The 19281-nt window shown below is 42.5% G+C and overlaps 1 protein-coding gene across 2 annotated transcripts in view; it reads right to left on the reverse strand.

The window, feature by feature from the left end:
* The window catches only part of SEMA5A (semaphorin 5A), a 2281219-nt gene that overhangs the window by 70842 nt on the left and 2191096 nt on the right, over positions 1-19281 (reverse strand). For both annotated transcript variants that reach the window (XM_069613729.1, XM_069613730.1), the window contains 2 exons: positions 9086-9133; positions 7108-7319 (listed from right to left, as the gene is read on the reverse strand). In XM_069613729.1, coding sequence (XP_069469830.1) covers positions 7108-7319; positions 9086-9133 — 260 coding nt within the window. The remainder of the gene's footprint in view (positions 1-7107; positions 7320-9085; positions 9134-19281) is intronic.

Consider the following 19281-nt stretch of genomic DNA (forward strand, 5'->3'; position numbering starts at 1 on the left):
TGAATACCCCGCTGCTTGCCTGAGCCGGATAGACCAAGAACGGAGGCTCTTGGAAGGACACAGTAATGTGAGTATAAATTGCAAGGAAAAACAAATGTGGGGATGTGGGGGACTGTGAGCGGTATGATTGAAAGGAACACACAAGGGTTGAACGTGAATGAATAGTATGATTGTTTGAAGTAAATCGCTTTTTCTTTTTTTTGCCATTCATTTTTTATAAGAGAGATACAGTGGAAATACAGAGGAGATACCGGAACCTAGCTCCGAAAGGGGGTGGAAGGCAGTGCCGCGGTGCACTGTGCCAACCAGTGCAGAGAATAAATAAGGAGACAATAGAAGGAGCCCCATATAATTAGAGGGCTTGGGATTAAGTAGTGGTTGTTGTTTAGCTTGAGTGTTTTTTTTATATGTGGAGGAAGGCCCAGGAGGGGCAGAGGTGATGTGAATGTGGAGTGAGTGAGGAAATGAACATGCCATAGGAAAGGAGGCCAGGGTGCATTTATTGGGATATATGTGTTTCATTCATTGTTTTTGGTTTGTTTCCATTTATTATTAAGATGTTCTGTATTTTTCGTAAGTAATTATATAGTCTATTCTGATGCTAAGACAAAGGGTCTAAGATATTAGTGACTGCCCCAGAAAGCAGGCTTTGATAATAGCAGAAAGGGGTAAGGCAAATATAAGGCCCTGCGAATATTGTGTGCCCCATACGCTAAAGGAAAAAGATCTTGAGCCATGGGAATGGAAACTCCATTCTGCCATATTTGTAAGCATCTCCCACTGTATAGTGCTCTGTATATTGAGTGAATTAAAAAATACCCCAATCAGTGGGCAACTGAAACAAAGGTGGGGGACTATCACATGCTTGGCCAGAGAACTGATCTTTTGATAGGGGAACATTAGAACACATGACCACATTTGAGACAGCAAAATATAAGGGAAACCAGCTCCAAAACAAAATGGAAGGGTTAGATCCGTGGAGAATGTTCGAAGAAACTCCCGCCACAATTAAAAGGGAAGCTGGGCTGGAAACTCTGACAATGGTTGGGGGGAGATGGGAGAGATATGGAAATGGGGAGAGGGAGTCCACAAAGATTTACCCATTACTCACAAGGCCAGCAGAAGGGTACTCCGGCCCAATATACGTATCAGGGGACAGCACTCCCGTTGCCAGAGGCACGTCCTCACCCCCTCCGTATGACCCATCTACCACCACCCCCATTCACCCTGGAGTAAGTACTCAAGACCTCGAAATAGCGTTAACCAGTACCTGAACAGAATTGGCTCGGTTATGAGCTGAATGTGAAGCAGTGCGAGGGTCCGAGGAAGGACCCCAACCGCCGCGAGGTACCCCTCCCCTCTCTGAAGATGAATGTAAGTCGGGAGACTTCCTCTTTAGAATAGACAGTGCACCCATATGGGCAGTATGAGTAGAGTGAGAAGGGGAAAATGATAGTTTGGAGTATGTGGCGTTGGTAAGGGACGATGAGTTTTGGAGCGATGTTGATGAATCAGAAGAAGGTGCAGTGGGAGGGATACAGTGGCTGCAAAGGGCCTCCCCTAGAGTGAGCGAGGCATGGGAGGGAAGGCTCTTAAACATAATGGGAAGGATGGCTTTAGCAAAAAAGAAAGGAACAAAGGTGAACAGCAGGAAGGGAAAAATAAACTACAAAAAAATTCTCCTGATGTCCCTCCCGCCTCTCACGGCAGGAGCGGCAAATGGATCTATGCCTTTGAGAAGAACACAGCCGACGTCCCACTGGCTATAGGAGATATCAAGAGCCTCCTGGCATCAGCAATAGGAGATCAAGCTGACACAGCATGGGTGAAAGCGGTATTCCTGGGTGTGACAATTAGCAATGACACTCATGATGGGACTTCATTCAGTAACGTTAGAGCACAGGTATGGGACGCCCTGCGGAGGAGCTTTCCAGATACCCCCGATTTACATTCCATAATGCAGTGCACTATTGGGGATGAGGAAGATGCTCCGTAGTTCATTTTTCGGGTGCAAGAGATGTGGCGTGCGGAGACATGCATGGGACCAGTCTACCTCCCTATTTTACTTCATCATTGGAAACAATTCAGAGGATATTAGCTGAAGAAGCAAAACTAGTACAGACTAAGTTGGTGAAGGTCGCTGTAGTCACTGCAGCTCTGCCCTTGGAGCGGCAAAGGGGAGGAGGAAGGTGTGTCTGTAGCAACACAGGCAAGGATGGCCGCAATGTGGGCAGTCAACAGGTAGGAGCAGTGGGGAGGAGAACAATAATATATGGGACCCCAGTGGCAAGGAAGGCCTGCAAGAGGATGAGGTGGGTTTCGGGGGACAAAGGGGAGGGGGCTATGGAGGACAAGGGCCCACAGGAGGGAGCACTGGACAATGTTGGTCATGCAGGAGGTGTGGTCGCTTTTCATAGGAGTGCCGCAGCAGACCTCGAGGGAACTATCAGTACAACCCACCTCATTACAATCAACCCCAGTGTGGACACCCCCATCCTGGGAGCCCGCGCAGACTGCCACAAGGAGCGTAGTGAACAGAATCAACAGTATGAACAACAACCCCCTCCACCACCTTTATAATGGTTCTAATACACTCTGTCATCCCCTCACAATACGCAATTACAACAAAACCGCCCCAAACAGATGGCTCAGCGGCATGATAATCCCTTCGCCACCACCCCAAACAGTGCACCGGAACCCTATCAAGGGGCATGTATGCTCCGTGAAAATATTTGTTCTTGTCCCGGAACAGATACCCACCCCAATTAGGACAGCCCATATAGAGCACTTGTCCTATCCACTACCTTAAATCCAGAAGTTGAACCACTGGTGGGGCAGAGATAGGAAGCAAACAGTTCACCTTTATGGTGGACTCGGGCGGAGAAATCATGTACATGTGAAGGTGATTTTCTGTTATCTGGCAAAAATCTCAAAATGCAAGGGTTCTCTGGGGCTGTAGTCATGGTTCCTTTTACAGATTTGGATGTCAAGAAAGGGGAGAAAACAGTATGAGCCCCCCTGTTCTATTATGAAAGTTTCCTGTCATCTACGAGGGTGGGATTTGCTCAGCAAATTGAACATGACCTTATAATTCAATGATCGAGGGATTGTTTGCTCAACCCCAGGTATGTGTCCCCTCAGAGCAATGCTGGTAATACATACATTGGCAAATTAACTGAAGGTGAGGGGGTACCAGTAAATCCGGACATGTTCGTGTGCGGGATTAGGGTTTTGGCTAGACAAGTACCCAAGCTCACTAGGAAATAATGGAGAGTGTCCTCTGATTTTGTGTTCCCCCCTATAGCTGCCCTTGAAATGGTTGCTGGCACCATACTGTCACTAGATTTAGAAGGAGTACAGGTATCTGCAAAGAGAATAGTGGCAATAGGGATGGACATACATGGATGCGAATGGTGCACAGTACTATTCATTGACCCAAACATACCATTGCATGAACTAACAGATGAGGAACTGTTCACTCATGATGATAATGACGGGGAAATTATTTTGGAAATAAGCATCCCCTGTGAAGTAATGGTACAGTACAGAAAAGTGCCAAGCCCCCCTCATGGCTGTCGTCAGTGCACCACGCTCCTACTATGACACAGATATGCAACAAGTGCCCCCTCACATGTGGACCACAAACCCCCATGATGTAGGCTATTGAGGGAAGTGACCCCCAGTAAAAATGACCTTAAAGCCGGGAGCAATATTACCTAGAGTCAAACAATACCCGCTGTCCAAGAAAAGCAGAGGAAGGGATTCAAGAAACACTGAGTGCACTACTTCACCAAGGGATAATTGTCCCCTCAAATTCACCATGCAACACGGCTGTGTACCCCATCAAAAAAGTGACAGGGGGTTTGTGGCGTATGATACAGGACATCCGCCCACTTAATGATGTTGTCTAGAAGGAGTTCCCTCTTCTCCCAAACCCTGCTTCTATTTTGTGTAGCATTCCAAAACAGGCCACCCATTTCAATATGGTCGATTTGATAAATACCTTTTTCTCTGTGCCCCTCGGGTGGGAGGATGTATGAACATCGCTGATTGCCCCAAGGGTACTGTGAGAGCCCCAGCATATCTAATTGGATATTGCATGAAGATCTTGGCTATATTCAAGTTCTGAGCACCATTATTAAGTACGTAGAGGACCTTCTCGTCTGCAGTGAAAGTGAAGAAAATTGTCAAAGAGACTCCAATGTCCTCCTCCAGTTACTTGTCCAAAAAGGTTATAAGGTAGACAAGAAAAAACTGTAGGACTGTCTGAATGAGGTCCTGTACTTGGGCCAACTGATTTCAAAAGATGGTAAGAGAATAATACCCAACAGTGCGCGACTCAGTCAGACCACATACTGTAAAGGTTATGCAGAGGTTTCTCATAATTTGCAATTATAGTAGGGCATGGATACTAGATTATGCAGCATACACGAGGCCCCTTTCGCAAGGTCTAAAAGAAGCACAGAAAGACAAGACAACCAATAAAGTGGACAGCAGAAATTCAGACATCTTTTGAGAGCCTAAAAGAATTGATCAGCACAGCCCCAGTCCTAGCCACGCCTGATTATGAGCAGGAATTGTACCTGTTCTCACATTCCAATGGGACACTAATGACTGCTGTGTTAACAAAAAAGACTTCCATGGGCCACAAACCACCGGAGTACTACATTGGTTCACTCGACTCGGTAATTCAAGGTCATTTTGCGTCCGAAAAGGCACTTGCAGCTGCTACCTTTGCTATCGAAAAAAGCTCAACAATTTTCATGGGTTGCTCTGTCACTTTGTACGTTGAACACTCCCTATTTGCCATACTCGAAAGGTCAAAGTCTATCCTCACCACACAAAGGGAAATAGCCTATGAAATAATACTATCGATCCCTAATATCCACGTGGTACGATGCAAAACAGTAAACCCAGCCACGTTCCTCACAGAGCATTGCACCCTGAAGGAAATGCAAGAGCATGATTGTGCCACCTATGAGGTAGAAGGAGATGACATGCCTAAAGCCAGAGAAAATGCATTTCAGGAAGGAGAAGTGTTCTTTGTAGATGGATCAGTGTCCATTGGCAAGGAAACAGGTGAAAAATATTTCAGAGCTGGTGGTAGTGAGCCTGGAAGATGGGGAATATGAGGTGTCTGCCCATGCATTATTGTGCCCAAGCTGCGAAGTTAGCCTCACTGATCAAAGCTCTCCTTGCAGCAAAAGGGTGTGCAGTAACAATATATTCGGATTCGGCACATGTAACCACTACGGTACATGCTGGACTATCCAGATGGAGAAGGGGGGGTTCAGGAGAGTTGATGGGTTCCCAGTGCAACATGCAGAATTACTGAATAAATTGATTGAGGCACTTACAGAACCCTCTGTAGTGGCCCTAGTGAAATGCCAAGCACACACTCCCAATTATGACGAAATATCTTTAAGTAATGTAAGTAATGCAGCAGCGGACGCAGCTGCCAAAAAAGCAGCATATTTGCCCATACCAATGACCACCAAGTGCATATTGATAAACAGACAAGGAGAAGAATCCAAGGCAGAAGGATACAACTCATTACCCATTGCCCACATATAGTTGCAGAAGAGAGCCCCACCTACAGAGCAGGGGTTATGGACCAAACAGGGGTGCACACAGTCGCCCACTCATTTACTGTGGCAACAGGAGGCAACAGGGAAAGTGGTTATGCCCGTAGAATTATTGGGTGTCGCATTTTAACAATTGAACTTTCCGGCACATACTTCCAAACAGCACTTTGCCCCCGATCTCCAGGAAGATTGGTTTATTCCAAACCTTCAGGAATACCTTAACAAAATGGTAAGAGAATGTACAACTTGCCAAGTATTCAATTCAGGGATTACTCTTAGAACACTCAGGGGGACACTACCCCGTCCTGTAAGACCCTTCCATGAGCTACACATTGACTATGCAGACATGGGAGAGTGATGCAATGGAGCAAGATACCTAATTGTGGTGGTGTGTCCCTTTTCGTGATGGGTGGAGGCAGGACCCTGCACCCACCCAGACGCAAAATGCGTCACCAAGTTTTTGTCAGATGGGTGTTCCCTCGTTGGGCGATATGTGATATCATACGATCTGACAATGGAACATACTTTGTCAATAACCTATTGAAAGAGGTGACAGCATTGCAAAACACTATGGGGGTAATTCATAGAATTCAGCGCACAAGTGGCGCACGCGGCTGGCGCACAGTGTGCGCGTGCGAATCCCTGCGCCAGCCGCGTGCGCTGAAATCCATTTCCGGCACAGCGTATTCATGGATTCCAGCCACCAAAACCAGCCGTGGCGCACAGTGGCGCAGCGACCCTGCAGGAGCGCCAGTTACGCCCCCAAGAACGCCTCCCGCGCAGGGAAAAGCCATCAACATACCCAATCCAGCGCAAAGGGCTGCGCTAACCCTGTACCAGCACAGCAAGCGGGCTACGTGTATCACTGGGGTGCGCGGGAAGTACCTCACGCGATTGGCCCCGTGCGAGCAGGGTACGCGTATTTCAGGGGTGCGCGGGAAGTTCCACACGCGATATCAGCAGGGTACGTGTATTTCAGGGTGCAGGGGAAGTTTTACACGCGATTCCAGCACGGTACGTGTATTTCAGGGGTGCGCGGGAAGTTCCACACGCGAATAGCCTGGGCGCGTGTATTTCAGGGGTGCGTGGGAAGTTCCAGACGCGAATAGCCTGGGCGCGTGTATTTCAGGGGTGCGCGGGAAGTTCTTTAGGATCTATGTGAATTTGCTGACTAAATTCTACTGACATCAGAAATGCCAGCTGGGGCACTCATGATGTTCTCTTTCTTTACAGGCAAGTATCCCCTGTACCACTCTTATCATCCCTGACCGTCTATTTACCTTCCCATGATCCCCTGGGGGTAAGAAGAAATGCCCTGCCAGCGTTTTCAGTGCTAGCATAAACAAATTGAAAAAAGACCAGACCCAGAATAGTTCTCTAATGTGAGAAAAGGTTGTTCCATTTTTCAACTGGCCCATGTATCAGAGTAATGGCAGTTTAAAATCCACTTACAATAGGACCCTATCATGAGCAATGAGATTGCTATCCTTCATGTAGAGACAAAGCATAGAAAAGGGCTTACCTTGATGGCTTCCACCGAATCATATTTGTCCAGTTTGTGGATGTGGTTTGTGATGCTGGTGTTGAGAGGAGCTGGTGATACGGGGTGGATGACCGTTGCATCATGGGATTGTTGCTGATATCGCTGGCAGTAAGTGTAGATCATAAGTGTGAGAAGACAGCCAAGTATGGAGCAACTAAGTCCCACAGCAATCATGTGGAACATGTTGAACTCTATAACAACGGTAGAATTAGAATGTCAGGAAAAGGTGATGCCATTACATGGGTATGATCTAGTATATCAAATTGACAAAAGTATGCTTTTGGCAAATCCACAATTTTCATCAATGCCGAAAAGTGAGACTGTCATTTTTTCATCAGAACCTACATTTGTAACTTAAGACATAATTGAAGAACACAATTTAATTAATCTGGTGTGTAGACTAGACAGAAAGATTATTTTCCGTAATCTGATAGCTGATAGTATTACAATGTAAACTTTCTTGCATTTTCCCTCCTTCACACCAAACAAACCCAGCCATCTCTCTTTGAGATTTGCCAGAATGTCAAGAGACCATGACAACTACAGCAGAGCAGAAAAGACAATTTAATACCTCATACCATAACATAATGTAAAGCATGAGAGTTCTGTTCTGTGCTATACCCATGAGATCTGAGATCTGCAAATGACAAGTCCATGTTATACAGTGCAAGTACACTGATGATTACCTGTTTCAGGAGAAATGAGTGCTTTCAGATGTAACTAAGCGTCTACCAAACTGAATCATGGAATGATGTGATCCCTGGTTTTAAGGTCGTAGATATGTTATGCACTTCTGCTCTTTGGTAAATTGTAAAATGAACATGCGTTGCTGTTATTGTTGCCTTATCTGTTTAGCTTAGGTTCTTTAAAAGAGAAAATTACAGGCCCTGCATGACATAATTGCACTGCAGACTGCCCAGTTGTATGTAATGCGTAATGTAGGTGGTCTATACTGGCAATATGCAAGCCAGATGCTGTGACACAGAGGCTTTTAATGGCAGGGAAAAACCATTCTCCCCGGCACAACCAGCTGCCATCTAGTATGTAGGATCAAATTATTACTGGTATTGCTAATTAGTGTTACAAAGCTAGCAGAGCATTGGCAAAATGTGCTTAGTTTTTACTAGCCGTTGGCCATTAGCAATTCTAAAACTGTGCGTTTTGCCAAGACCCACTGTATATCACAGGGTTCCTTCAGAGACCTTCCTTCTCAGGAGACGGGGAACAGATGCCGCTTCTCTTTGTCGGGGGAAACCAAACATCAACCCTTTGGCTGAGTGGGAACAGCAGGGAAGCCAGGACAATTGAATAGTTGGCTCTTGTACTGCCCATATGTGTCAAGGGGGATTACTTGTTGTAATCCTAAACCTGCTGCGTTTTGGTGCATGGTGGAAATATGTACCTTCCATCTTAACTGTGAGTACATATGATATTATTAGGACAACAATACGATCGATACATTCATTTTGAATGTTATGTTCTTTCTATGTTCTTTCTTATCTTTGAAAGAACAACCATGTACTTCAATAGCATGAGATTATCATTCTTGGACATGATCAATTGTGCTATAAGATTAAAAATCTAGAAAGACAAAAGAGCAATTCTGGATTTTCTCTGCTAATCACTGCAATTGCATCTTAAAAACGTAATTGGTCAACATCTTTGAAACACTGTTTGGAATCACTGACAAAGTGAACAACATAATAGTCTGAAGACCTTCACACAAGAAGAAAACACTTCAAGGAAGTGTTTTATAAAGACAAAACCCCATTTCAAAACGCTCTGTGAACCAGGGTACTGTGTCAAGGTCACTATGCACCCTACCGTAGTGTAGTTTATTAAAACATGTTTTAAAAGAAATTGCTAAAGGTGTTGTGTGACTAAACACAATCCAACAGAAATATACAAATTAAGACAAAAACATTCAAAATATTCTTTAAAATATGGGAAAACCTACCACCACATCCTTTTTCTTCTATACTGCTTGATCTTGCTACAGATATTTCTAAAACAAAAGAAAATAATAATACAACTCAAAATCAAGTAACAAAGAAATTGAAAATGTATCACCACGACTATGTACCACATTCTAAAGTATTGCATGCTTAAGTCACTCATCTCTGTTTTAGTTTTTGCTAATTGTCTGTAGACTGCTCACCAAAAGCTCTTTTAAATATGTTGACCTAATTGGTACTGTCTGTCTGACTACTTGGAAGGGGGTCTATAATTGTTCTTTTATAGCATGCTTAATACCAACAACTGGTTTCTAATCATGGGAGGAGATATGAACCTGTGTTGCGCTTAGTTGTCCTGTTTCCACGACAAACGCGTTGCCCCTAAGCTATCCGCCCCCCTTACGAATGAAGGTAAGCTCTATATACATAATTTCAATGTCTGTGCATTGGTAGCTGAGCATGCGCACAGTCATCCTTACCCTGACACCGGGCTATAACACTGCTGCATAAGCAGTAGATGGAGTTAACCGAGTGATGAATGTAACAGCCATTTAAACCTCAAATACCAACATCGACACAGTCCTAATCAATGTAAATGCTTCAAAGTTACATTTTAATATTAGGGCACGTTTCATGAAAACAATGAAATTAACACTAAGCTCAGTGTGCACTCTGTAATTAATGATTAAAAAAATGCAATGCTTTCATCACAGATAGTTTTCAAAGATAAATTATCTTTGGTCATTCTTATTTTCCCAAATTGCTGTTTGATTTCAAAGCAGGCTAGAACCCTCACTTGTGCTTTTTGCCACCTTCCCTTTCTCATAGGGGTATTTTGAAAGATTAAAATAGGAGTGTACACACAGCTGTTCTTCGGAAAAGAATGTATATAGTTATTATTATAAGTTTTGTTAATGTACTTTGCTCTGTAAGAATGTAACATTAGTATTATGACTACAATATATACAGGAAGTGATCATAAGACATTTACATGGTGAATGTTGAAAAAAGTAAGTTTCCAATGTTAGTACCATGAAGAAAAATAATCGTAATAGCCGCTTTGTCAAAAAAAAAACACTTCCCCTACTAATATATGCATTTTTCTCTCTGTTCATACAACCGTCTGGAACAGCTACAGAGGCTCTAGCAAACAAACACCAGGGAACACGACTCTCCTCCACATAGAAAAAGACAGAGACACAGAGTGAGTAAGAGAGGAGCAGAGTTAGAGAGAAAGAGGGAGGGAGATGGGGGAGAGTGAGAAAGAGAGAGAAAGAGTTCAGCTGCAGACTGAAAGAGAGAGATAAAGAAATGGAGAGACAGATAGAGAGGGAGAGAGAGAGAGAGAGCTAGATCACCATGTGATGATATGAGGGGTATGACTAGTTCTGACATAATACATTTTTTTATTTTTTTTATTGTGTTTAATTGTTATTTAACCAATTTTTACAAAATTGGTGAAAGAAGAAATGCAAAAGGGGCACAAAGTCCCTGTCGTCCTCAAATTTCTTTTCCGGTGACTGATTCCTGTTCCAAGCCCAGGTGTTGCAAGATCTTGGCTACTGCGATAACTAGCCTCGGACTATGACCGTTCATCAACCTGGCCCACCATGGTTCCTCATCATAGGCTCTTAGATTTTCCATATGGTGTGCCAAGTAAGTCTTTCTCAATGCAAAGGTGCCTGGGCATGTCAATAATAGGTGTTTAATTGTTTCTATAACATCCTCATTTTTGCAGAACCAACAGCTGTTGATTGTGGATTGTCCCCTAATTTTAAAAATTTCATGCGTTTTTAGCACATTTAATCGGGCTGTGAAGTAAGTTGTACAGAGAATCCTGTCCAAACATTTTTCTAGGTACTTTCTTGTTTCATTAACCATTTGTGTGGTCATTTGTGGCAAATGCTTTGTATTTTGAAGCTGTATCTATGGAGCGGATCCAATCCCATTGAATACATTTTAAGTTTACTTTTTGCAGGGTCACGATCCAATTCTTCGAGTGAGCTGCATACATCTTCTAAAAGAGTAAGGTTCCATTTTGCCCAGTTTAGTAAAACTATGTTTTTGCCTCCATCGATTTCTTTCTTGACTAAATCCAGAATTTTGGATGTGGGGGTTACATTATTACATGAAACTAGTAGAAATACTATTAGTTGGAACTATGAAAGAAGATAAACAAGCCACACATAAGGGACCTTAATTAACAAAGGTTTGTGCTGAAACAAATCAGAATATGCCCCGAGAATCTCAGATTTTCTCCTGTTACCGAATACCTAATTCATAAAGCCTGCAACTAGAGCAAATATGGGGGTGGCTGGAGAATGTGTGACACTGTCAAGTAAATTGACAAAGATGTGCTAAAGGGCACCTAAGCAATTCTCTAGGAAGCTCCAAACTTGCTCTTCTTTCAGACGTAGTACACTAGGCATCATGAGCAGGTGAGATTGTCCTTCTTTAGTCCACCCTGGTGCCTGTATCTAGGATGAGCGGTGTTATTACTGGTGGATCGTTTTGAGATGTCTCAACAAAAAAGATTATATGTGATTGCTGTGTGTCCTTTGACTTACTATCTCTGTTCAATTATGCCTTAATATGTGCATATTGTGCTTAGAGCGTATATTGTATGTGCATTACTTTTCATTAAACACAATTTTGCATGAGAAGTTGCTGTCAGTCCCACCACAAGTCTGCAGCAGTACACAGTATTTACAGACAGGACAGAGGTAGACATAAACCAATAGACAGCTAATTTAGTAGGCACTATTTAGTTCATTGTCTCTATGGAGGTGAGCAACACTGTGCTCACGTTACATATGACGAAATATAATACTGAATCAGTGAATGTCGAAAAGGCCTAACTAGTGGAGTAAGGCTTTAATGTTTGTTGTATCATTGCAACATTTTATATTGCCTCTTGATAACAGAGACTTCTGAAATTGAATGTGTTTTTGTAATTATCTCACTAATTCAGCCATGTTCATGTTTCAGTACAAGTATAGTGTCTGCTGGAGCAGATGTTGGATGCCATAGGATGTCGTAATCTTTGACTAAAAGAACGAGTATTGTATGCATTTCTCCTCATTGGTAAATTGCTAAATGCGTCAGTTTGCGGTCATCGTGTAACTGTTTATCTTCAACAATCATTCCAATGCTTCCTCAGATTTAAAAAAATTTAAAATTACAGGTCATAGCAAGGGCAATTCTCAATTTGCTTCGGTGCGCCTCTTTGTGGATCAGGGCAAAAAGTGAGGAACTTTTGGGGTGGGTATTCCTTTAATTGGACCTCAGCGCCCTTGAGTGTATTTTTGTATAGGTTTCCTTATGTACGGTCACATGGAATAGTAACAACGGAGTACTGGGTTCCTCTACTCCGTTCGATTTAGAAGATACACTTTTGCAGTTACTTTAACATTTAGCCCAGGCGCCCACGTTTTTCTGAGAAAAGAGACACAAGACCCCTTTCTCAGTTTTCCAATGCAATTTGGGAGTTTTTAATGTTTCTGGTTTTTTTCTCCTTTTTTTGGCAGATGACAGTGCCCTTTGCGATAACACATGTTTCGACGGTACTCCGTCTTTCTCAAATCAGGGCTCATTGTTTTACAAATTAACAAAATCATAAAGGAATACCATTTACATGCATGCTGTATACAATTTTACACATATTTTCAAATGTGAGGTATTTAAAAAAAAACAGCCATAGTATATATTTTTGTAATTTTAAACAACCATTACAAAAAAAAACATTCAAAAGATTGCCCGTTGAGGGAGGGGTAAAGGATAGGAGTGTTTAGGAATGGTAGAAGAGACATCAAAAAATAAAAAATGAAAACGTGCATTAGTTTATAAGAATATCCGCCTTAACATTGTAGACATTCACCACAGTAACTTGTTTCTTATTCCTTTGCATTCACTTAACCATCTTTAGAATAAGTGGGATGTATGGTAATGTGGTTTTGGAGCTTACCCAATTGTGCTTGTCGACAATTCTACCTCTGTCTTTTGTATCTATTCACGGGTTGAATCCCAAGCTGATTGAAAATATATATATATATATATATATATATTCAGTAAAAAAACGTTGTTAAAGGGACGTTACGGTTAAGTTTCACTACTAAAAACCTATGAAATTCAGTGAAAAAACTTTGTTAAAGGGACGTTATGGTTCAAGGTAAAACCGAAAAACCCCTGAAATTCGGCAGTTATGGTAAGATAAGCAACCATTACTCGTGCCACCGTGCACTGCTAACACTAACACCCAGGACATCAAAGATGACATCACAAATGTCATTGATGACATCACTGATGGGGCGCTGTCCGCGGAGCGAACTGGGAAGCCCGTCCGCGGAGCGAACGGAGATATCACTAATTTTTTTGCCTCACGTTTTGGTAATTTTAAAAAAAACTACTGGACGGATTTACACCAAATTTGCAAAAGCACGCTTTCGGGACCAAGCCTCTGTTCCTGCCGCAAATTTGGTGTGAATCCGTCCAGTGGGCGTGCGCAAAGTTTTTTCCCATTATGTCTATGGGAAAAAACAGAAGTTTTGGGACCCCCCTATAACTTTGCCCACCCCGGACCAAACCTCTCGAAACTTTGCAAAAAAATCAGAGTGGGCCACATACTTTTTTTGCAAAGTATGACAGCAAAGACAAATGCAAATCGCTGAATATTCTCTAAACATTTGATGTGAAATAAATGTACTTTACCAAATGTACAATCTTGTTGTTTACTTTTAAACCACTGTTTCATATTCCGAATTGTGGCGCACTGTGTTGTAAGCTGATCTAACACCCTCTGTACCGCAAAGGAACAGCGCGTGGCTCAATATGAACTTTTGCGGATCGACAACAAAGACAAATGCAAATCGCTGAATATTCTCTAAACATTTGATGTCAAATAAATGTACTTTACGAACTGTGCAATCTTGCTGTTTGCTTTTAAATCACAGTTTCATATTCCGAATTGTGGCGCGCTGTGTTGTAAGATGATGTGTGTTGTTTTCCGGGTTATGTGTAAAGTCGCGTAGAACTGGAGACGACTGAGCGATTTTGGCTACGCACCCTGTAACGTCACAGAGAAAGGCGGGGAATATGAATGCTTTGATAATGTCAGGCTTAGGGGCGGGACATATGATTTAGTGTCGCAAAAGCAGGTCAGCCAGGTCGATGGCGCAAGTGATAGGATTATCACATAATGTCGGCGCACAGCAGCCTGATTTATCGTTTCTTTAGTGGACAAAAAGTCGGGTAAGGCCCATAGGAAATTGTACTATCAGCGGACATAAGGAGGGTTCTTAGAACACTTTCAACCTGACAACGAACAATACGAACAGCGTCCTCAGAAAACCCCCATTTTGTTTAATTGCAAACATTTCGGGACACCGCGAGTGTTCTTAGAACACATTCAACTTGCCAGACTACAATACGTAGAGCGTCCTCAGGACACCCCCATTTTGTTTATGTACGAACATTTAAGGACACTGCGAGTGTTCTTAGCTCAATTTCAGCTTGCTTGCGAACAAAACGGACACATACTCCGTCCTCAGAACACCCCACCATTTAGTTTATTTACAAAATTTCAGAACAGCCGTGTTGTCCGCAGACAAATCGAACACAACAAAAGCATCTAGCACATAAAAAAACAGAACATTGAACCTATCTCATACTCCCCCACCCTCCCCAAACACTCTTACACACCAACACACTCCACTTTTTTTACTGCGCTGTCTGCGGTTGACGGCGAATGCAAGATGGCGGGCACCACAGAAAATCTGACGCACTCCACGCCCCACGCCGTCCAATCAGCGAACACGTTGCATGTCCGCGGACATCACGCAAGCTGCTCGGCCAATCGGGGTGCTGTCCGCGGAGCGAACCGGGAAGTCCGTCCGCGGAGCGAACGGAGATATCACTAATTTTTTTGCCTTACGTTTTGGTAATTTTAAAAAAAACTACTGGACAGATTTACACCAAATTTGCAAAAGCACGCTTTCGGGACCAAGCCTCCGCTCCTGCCGCAAATTTGGTGTAATCCGTCCAGCGGGCGTGCGCAAAGTTTTTTCCCATTATGCCTATGGGAAAAAACAGAAGTTTTGGGACCCCCCCCTATAACTTTGCCTCCCCCTGGACCAAAGCTCTCCAAACTTTGCAAAAACATTCAGAGTGGGCCATATACTTTTTTTGCAAAGTTTGGTGAGGATTCGTCCAGAGGGAACAAAGTTATAAGCCACCCAAAAAATGCTCTTCCTATGGAAACACCAACTTAACCATAACTACATGGACGTTACCGCGTCCATGTAATATATAAATGCAAATGTATCAAAACATGTCCTTTAAAACAAAATTATGTGTGCAAAACTGTCCGTGAAAAAATCCCATTCTGACTAGATGGTAAACCTGAGGTCTAAATAGTGTGTGCTGCGTGGTCCGCATGTTGTCTTAAATTGTTCCTTTAATCTTCTGTGAGGACATATATTTAAAAAAAACCTCATATTAGTGTCTTCTCTGCATGCAAAGCGGCCACTTTGTCCCTAAAGGTATCCCCATCCCCATCTTTTTACAAGCATCTCGATTAGCCTGGCGGCATTAAAAAAACGCTCTGTTTTTTGTAAAACATCCACTCATTTTGTTATAACATATTGTGGCCAGTGGTCAGATTGGATTCAACAAGCAAAGAGAAAATAAGCTTTATTACTACTTATTGTGATGATTACGCTGTTCTATGGAGAATACTCAAGAAAAATTGGCATTTGTTACAATTAGACCCTAACGTGAAGAAATATATTGAAGACAGCCCATCCATGATCTACAAAAGAGCAAAAATGATCAAGAACATTTTAAGTCCGTCTTTCCTTCCAGAGATCAAGAATGTCAACCCGACAACATGGATCCCACCACTACCTAAAGGCGTTCGAAAATGTGGCATATCCTCAATGTGTAAATATGCATTCAACAGTACATCAACCTTCAAAGACAAATATGGAATTACACATATGATTGAAGATCAGATTAACTGCAAAACAAAATATGTGGTCTATGCGATAATTTGCCAATGTCAAGAGATTTACATAGGAAGCACAATCCGGCAATTAAGAACAAGAATAAGAGAACACCTATCGAGCATTGGAAGTCAAAACATAAACTTTCCATTGGCCCAACACTGGCAAAGAAATCACCAGTTAAATGATAAAAAATTGCTGAGGTTTGTTGGTCTCAAGAGAGTAGTATTAGGCCACGGGGTGGAGACCAGGAAATGAAGCTCAGACAAGAAGAAGCGAAATTGATTGTAAATTTCGTTCAGTAGAGAGGGGCCTGAACTCCAACAACAAAATGGCCTCCTTTTTGTGACAAGTAACCAACAATGATGTAAATATGTGATCAAAATGGCAATGTATGTTATTGGGTGATAGGAGACCCTACAAGAGGTAATAGTTCAAATTATGCAATAGAAACATGTTGCACAATTCACACAATTAGAGGACAATGGACTTATACCCAACACTACTATTCAGAACTAACGGCACTCTTCCCAAATAGACTGTTTTATTAAAGTGCAAACTGGTAGCCGACATGCTCCGCTTCATACAACCAAATACAATAGATAAGGGAAAAAATATCGGTTAACACAACATAAATGAAAATGTAAATTCAAGCCCAATTATTTTCAGAAGTATAATTTAGCACAATCGATTTAGTAGTAAATTAAAGAAACATGAGATCAGCGTTATTTACCTATTCGGTATGAGTAATTTTTATGTTGCGCAAACACTCGACAACGTGAGGCATGCTTGAATATCGTTTTATTTAACTTTATTTTCTCACTGACCCATCAAGTAAAAAAAAACAATATTTCAGAGTGATTATATCAATGTGAGTCGAATATAAAGAATCGTTAAATTGACATCACATAGATTCATATATTTAACCAGGAATTGAGCCCAAACTATGGCTGCCGCTAGTGGAAAAGTAGGACTCTGTTGCTAGGCAACACATGTATTTACATAATGGAGCTCGGCAGGAAAGCGGAGCTCACGAGGACATTTTCGCAGAGAACAAGAAAGGAAGGTAAGCGTGGATGAGGGGCTCCCCAGGCAACACCTTGGCTTTGGATACACAAGCCAACACGTGATTTGCTTGTGCTTTAAAGAAGTATGCCAATATAGATACTGGAAAAGCATTTTATGAACTATTGGAGCGCGCTCGTAGTACCGCCATGTTAATCAAGTTGTTTCTTAAAACAAGGGGAAACATTAAAGGACTGTTAGGAAGATGCCGCAATAGGTTATAACAAAATGAGTGGATGTTTTACAAAAAACTGAGGTTTTTTTTAATGCCGCCAGGCTAATCGAGATGCTTGTAAAAAGATGGGGATACCTTTAGGGACAAAGTGGCCACTTTGCATGCACAGAAGACACCGTAATGAGGGTTTTTGAAATATATGTCCTCACAAAGGATTAAAGGAACAATTTAAGACAACATGCGGACCACGCAGCACACACTATTTAGACCTCAGGACCATCTGACCATCTAGTCAGAATGGGATTTTTCCACGGACAGTTTTGCACACATACTTTTGTTTTAAAGGACACGTTTTGATACATTTGTATTTATATATACATATATTTTTTCAATCAGCTTGGGATTTAACCCGTGACTAGATACAAAAGACAGAGGTAGAATCGAGGCAGAATCGTGGACAAGCACAATTGGGTAAGTTCCAAAACTTCAATACCATACGTCCCACTTATTCTAAAGATGGTTAAGTGAATGCAAAGGAATAAGAAACGAGTTACTGTGGTGAATGTCTACAATGTTAAGGCGGATACCCTTTTAAACTAATGCACTTTTTCATTTTTTTATTTTTTGATGTGTCTTCTACCATTCCTAAACACTCCTACCCTTTACCCCTCCCTCAACAGCCATTCTTTTGAATGTTTTTTTTTTTTTTTAATTACAAAAATATATACTATGGCTGTTTTTTTTAAATACCTCACATTTCAAAATATGTGTATACAGCATACAATGTGAATGGTATTCCTTTATGATTTTGTTAATTTGTAAAACAATAAGCCCTGTTTTGAGAAAGACGGAGTACCGTCGAAACACGTGTTATCACAAAGGGCACTGTCATTTGCCAAAAAAAGGAGAAAAAAAACAGAAACATTAAAAACTCCCAAATTGCATTGGAAAACTGAGAAAGGGGTCTTGTGTCTCTTTTCTCAGAAAAACGTGGGCGCATGGGCTACATGTTAAAGTAACTGCAAAAGTTTCTCTTTGGGGATCAGCCACATTGAAACTAGGGGATTGCATGATGCGCTTTGTTTAACAATTTTAAAGTCCAGCACTATCATGATCGAACAAAGAGCGCCACATTCAATGCCACAATGGTGTACAGCGGCAGGGAGGATAGAGAATGCTGCACTACTGCAAGATGGCTTAAAGACTTAGGGGCCGATTCATGGAAAAGAGTGCATTAATCCCACAGGGGCTGTGTGCAGAGAACGCCACTGCGCGATCCTGCGGGCAGAGCAAATAATGTGCGCCCGACGTATTCATTGAATTTTCTGTGCAAAGTAACTGTATACGCATGTCACGGACAGAACAACCCTGACACGCCTCCATGCAAAGCAAAAACAGCCTGTACAGCTACCTTTGCATGCTATCCAGGGTGCTAATACACATACCCTTCAAACAGTGTGTCTCGAGGACCCCGGGCGGGATCCCCCGTAACTGTTACCGGCATCACGACATCTCGACAACATGCATACAATGTATCATAACTCGGGTAAAACTCATAAAATACGCGTGCAAATTCCCGAAAACCGCTCCTGCACCACACCACACTACACTGCGTAGGCGCACACCTAAGTCCAATCAGATCCCGAGCTGCATCCACGCACCCATAAATCCGACATGCAAAACGACCTCTGCACTGCGATTGCTATGCGCAAGTGTACTTATGCATGCCTTCGGATGGCAGAGAGATGGAGGTATTTGCATTGACATTTCGCATGCGGGAGGTTGCGCGGTCTCATCCATGAATACGCTTTGTCGTGTTCATTTGTGGGTGTGCCTGTGGCCCATCCCTCGTAAAGCCCACTTTTTCTTAGTCATTTTCCGAGTTCCGCCCCCTACTCAGCCCTCTGCACAGGCCTCTGCACAGGCCTCGGTCATACTCTGCGAGGCACTCGACCACTCG

Source organism: Ambystoma mexicanum, chromosome 5p, assembly GCF_040938575.1.
Source record: "Ambystoma mexicanum isolate Mex_15411 chromosome 5p, UKY_AmexF1_1, whole genome shotgun sequence".
Taxonomy (NCBI): domain Eukaryota; kingdom Metazoa; phylum Chordata; class Amphibia; order Caudata; family Ambystomatidae; genus Ambystoma; species Ambystoma mexicanum.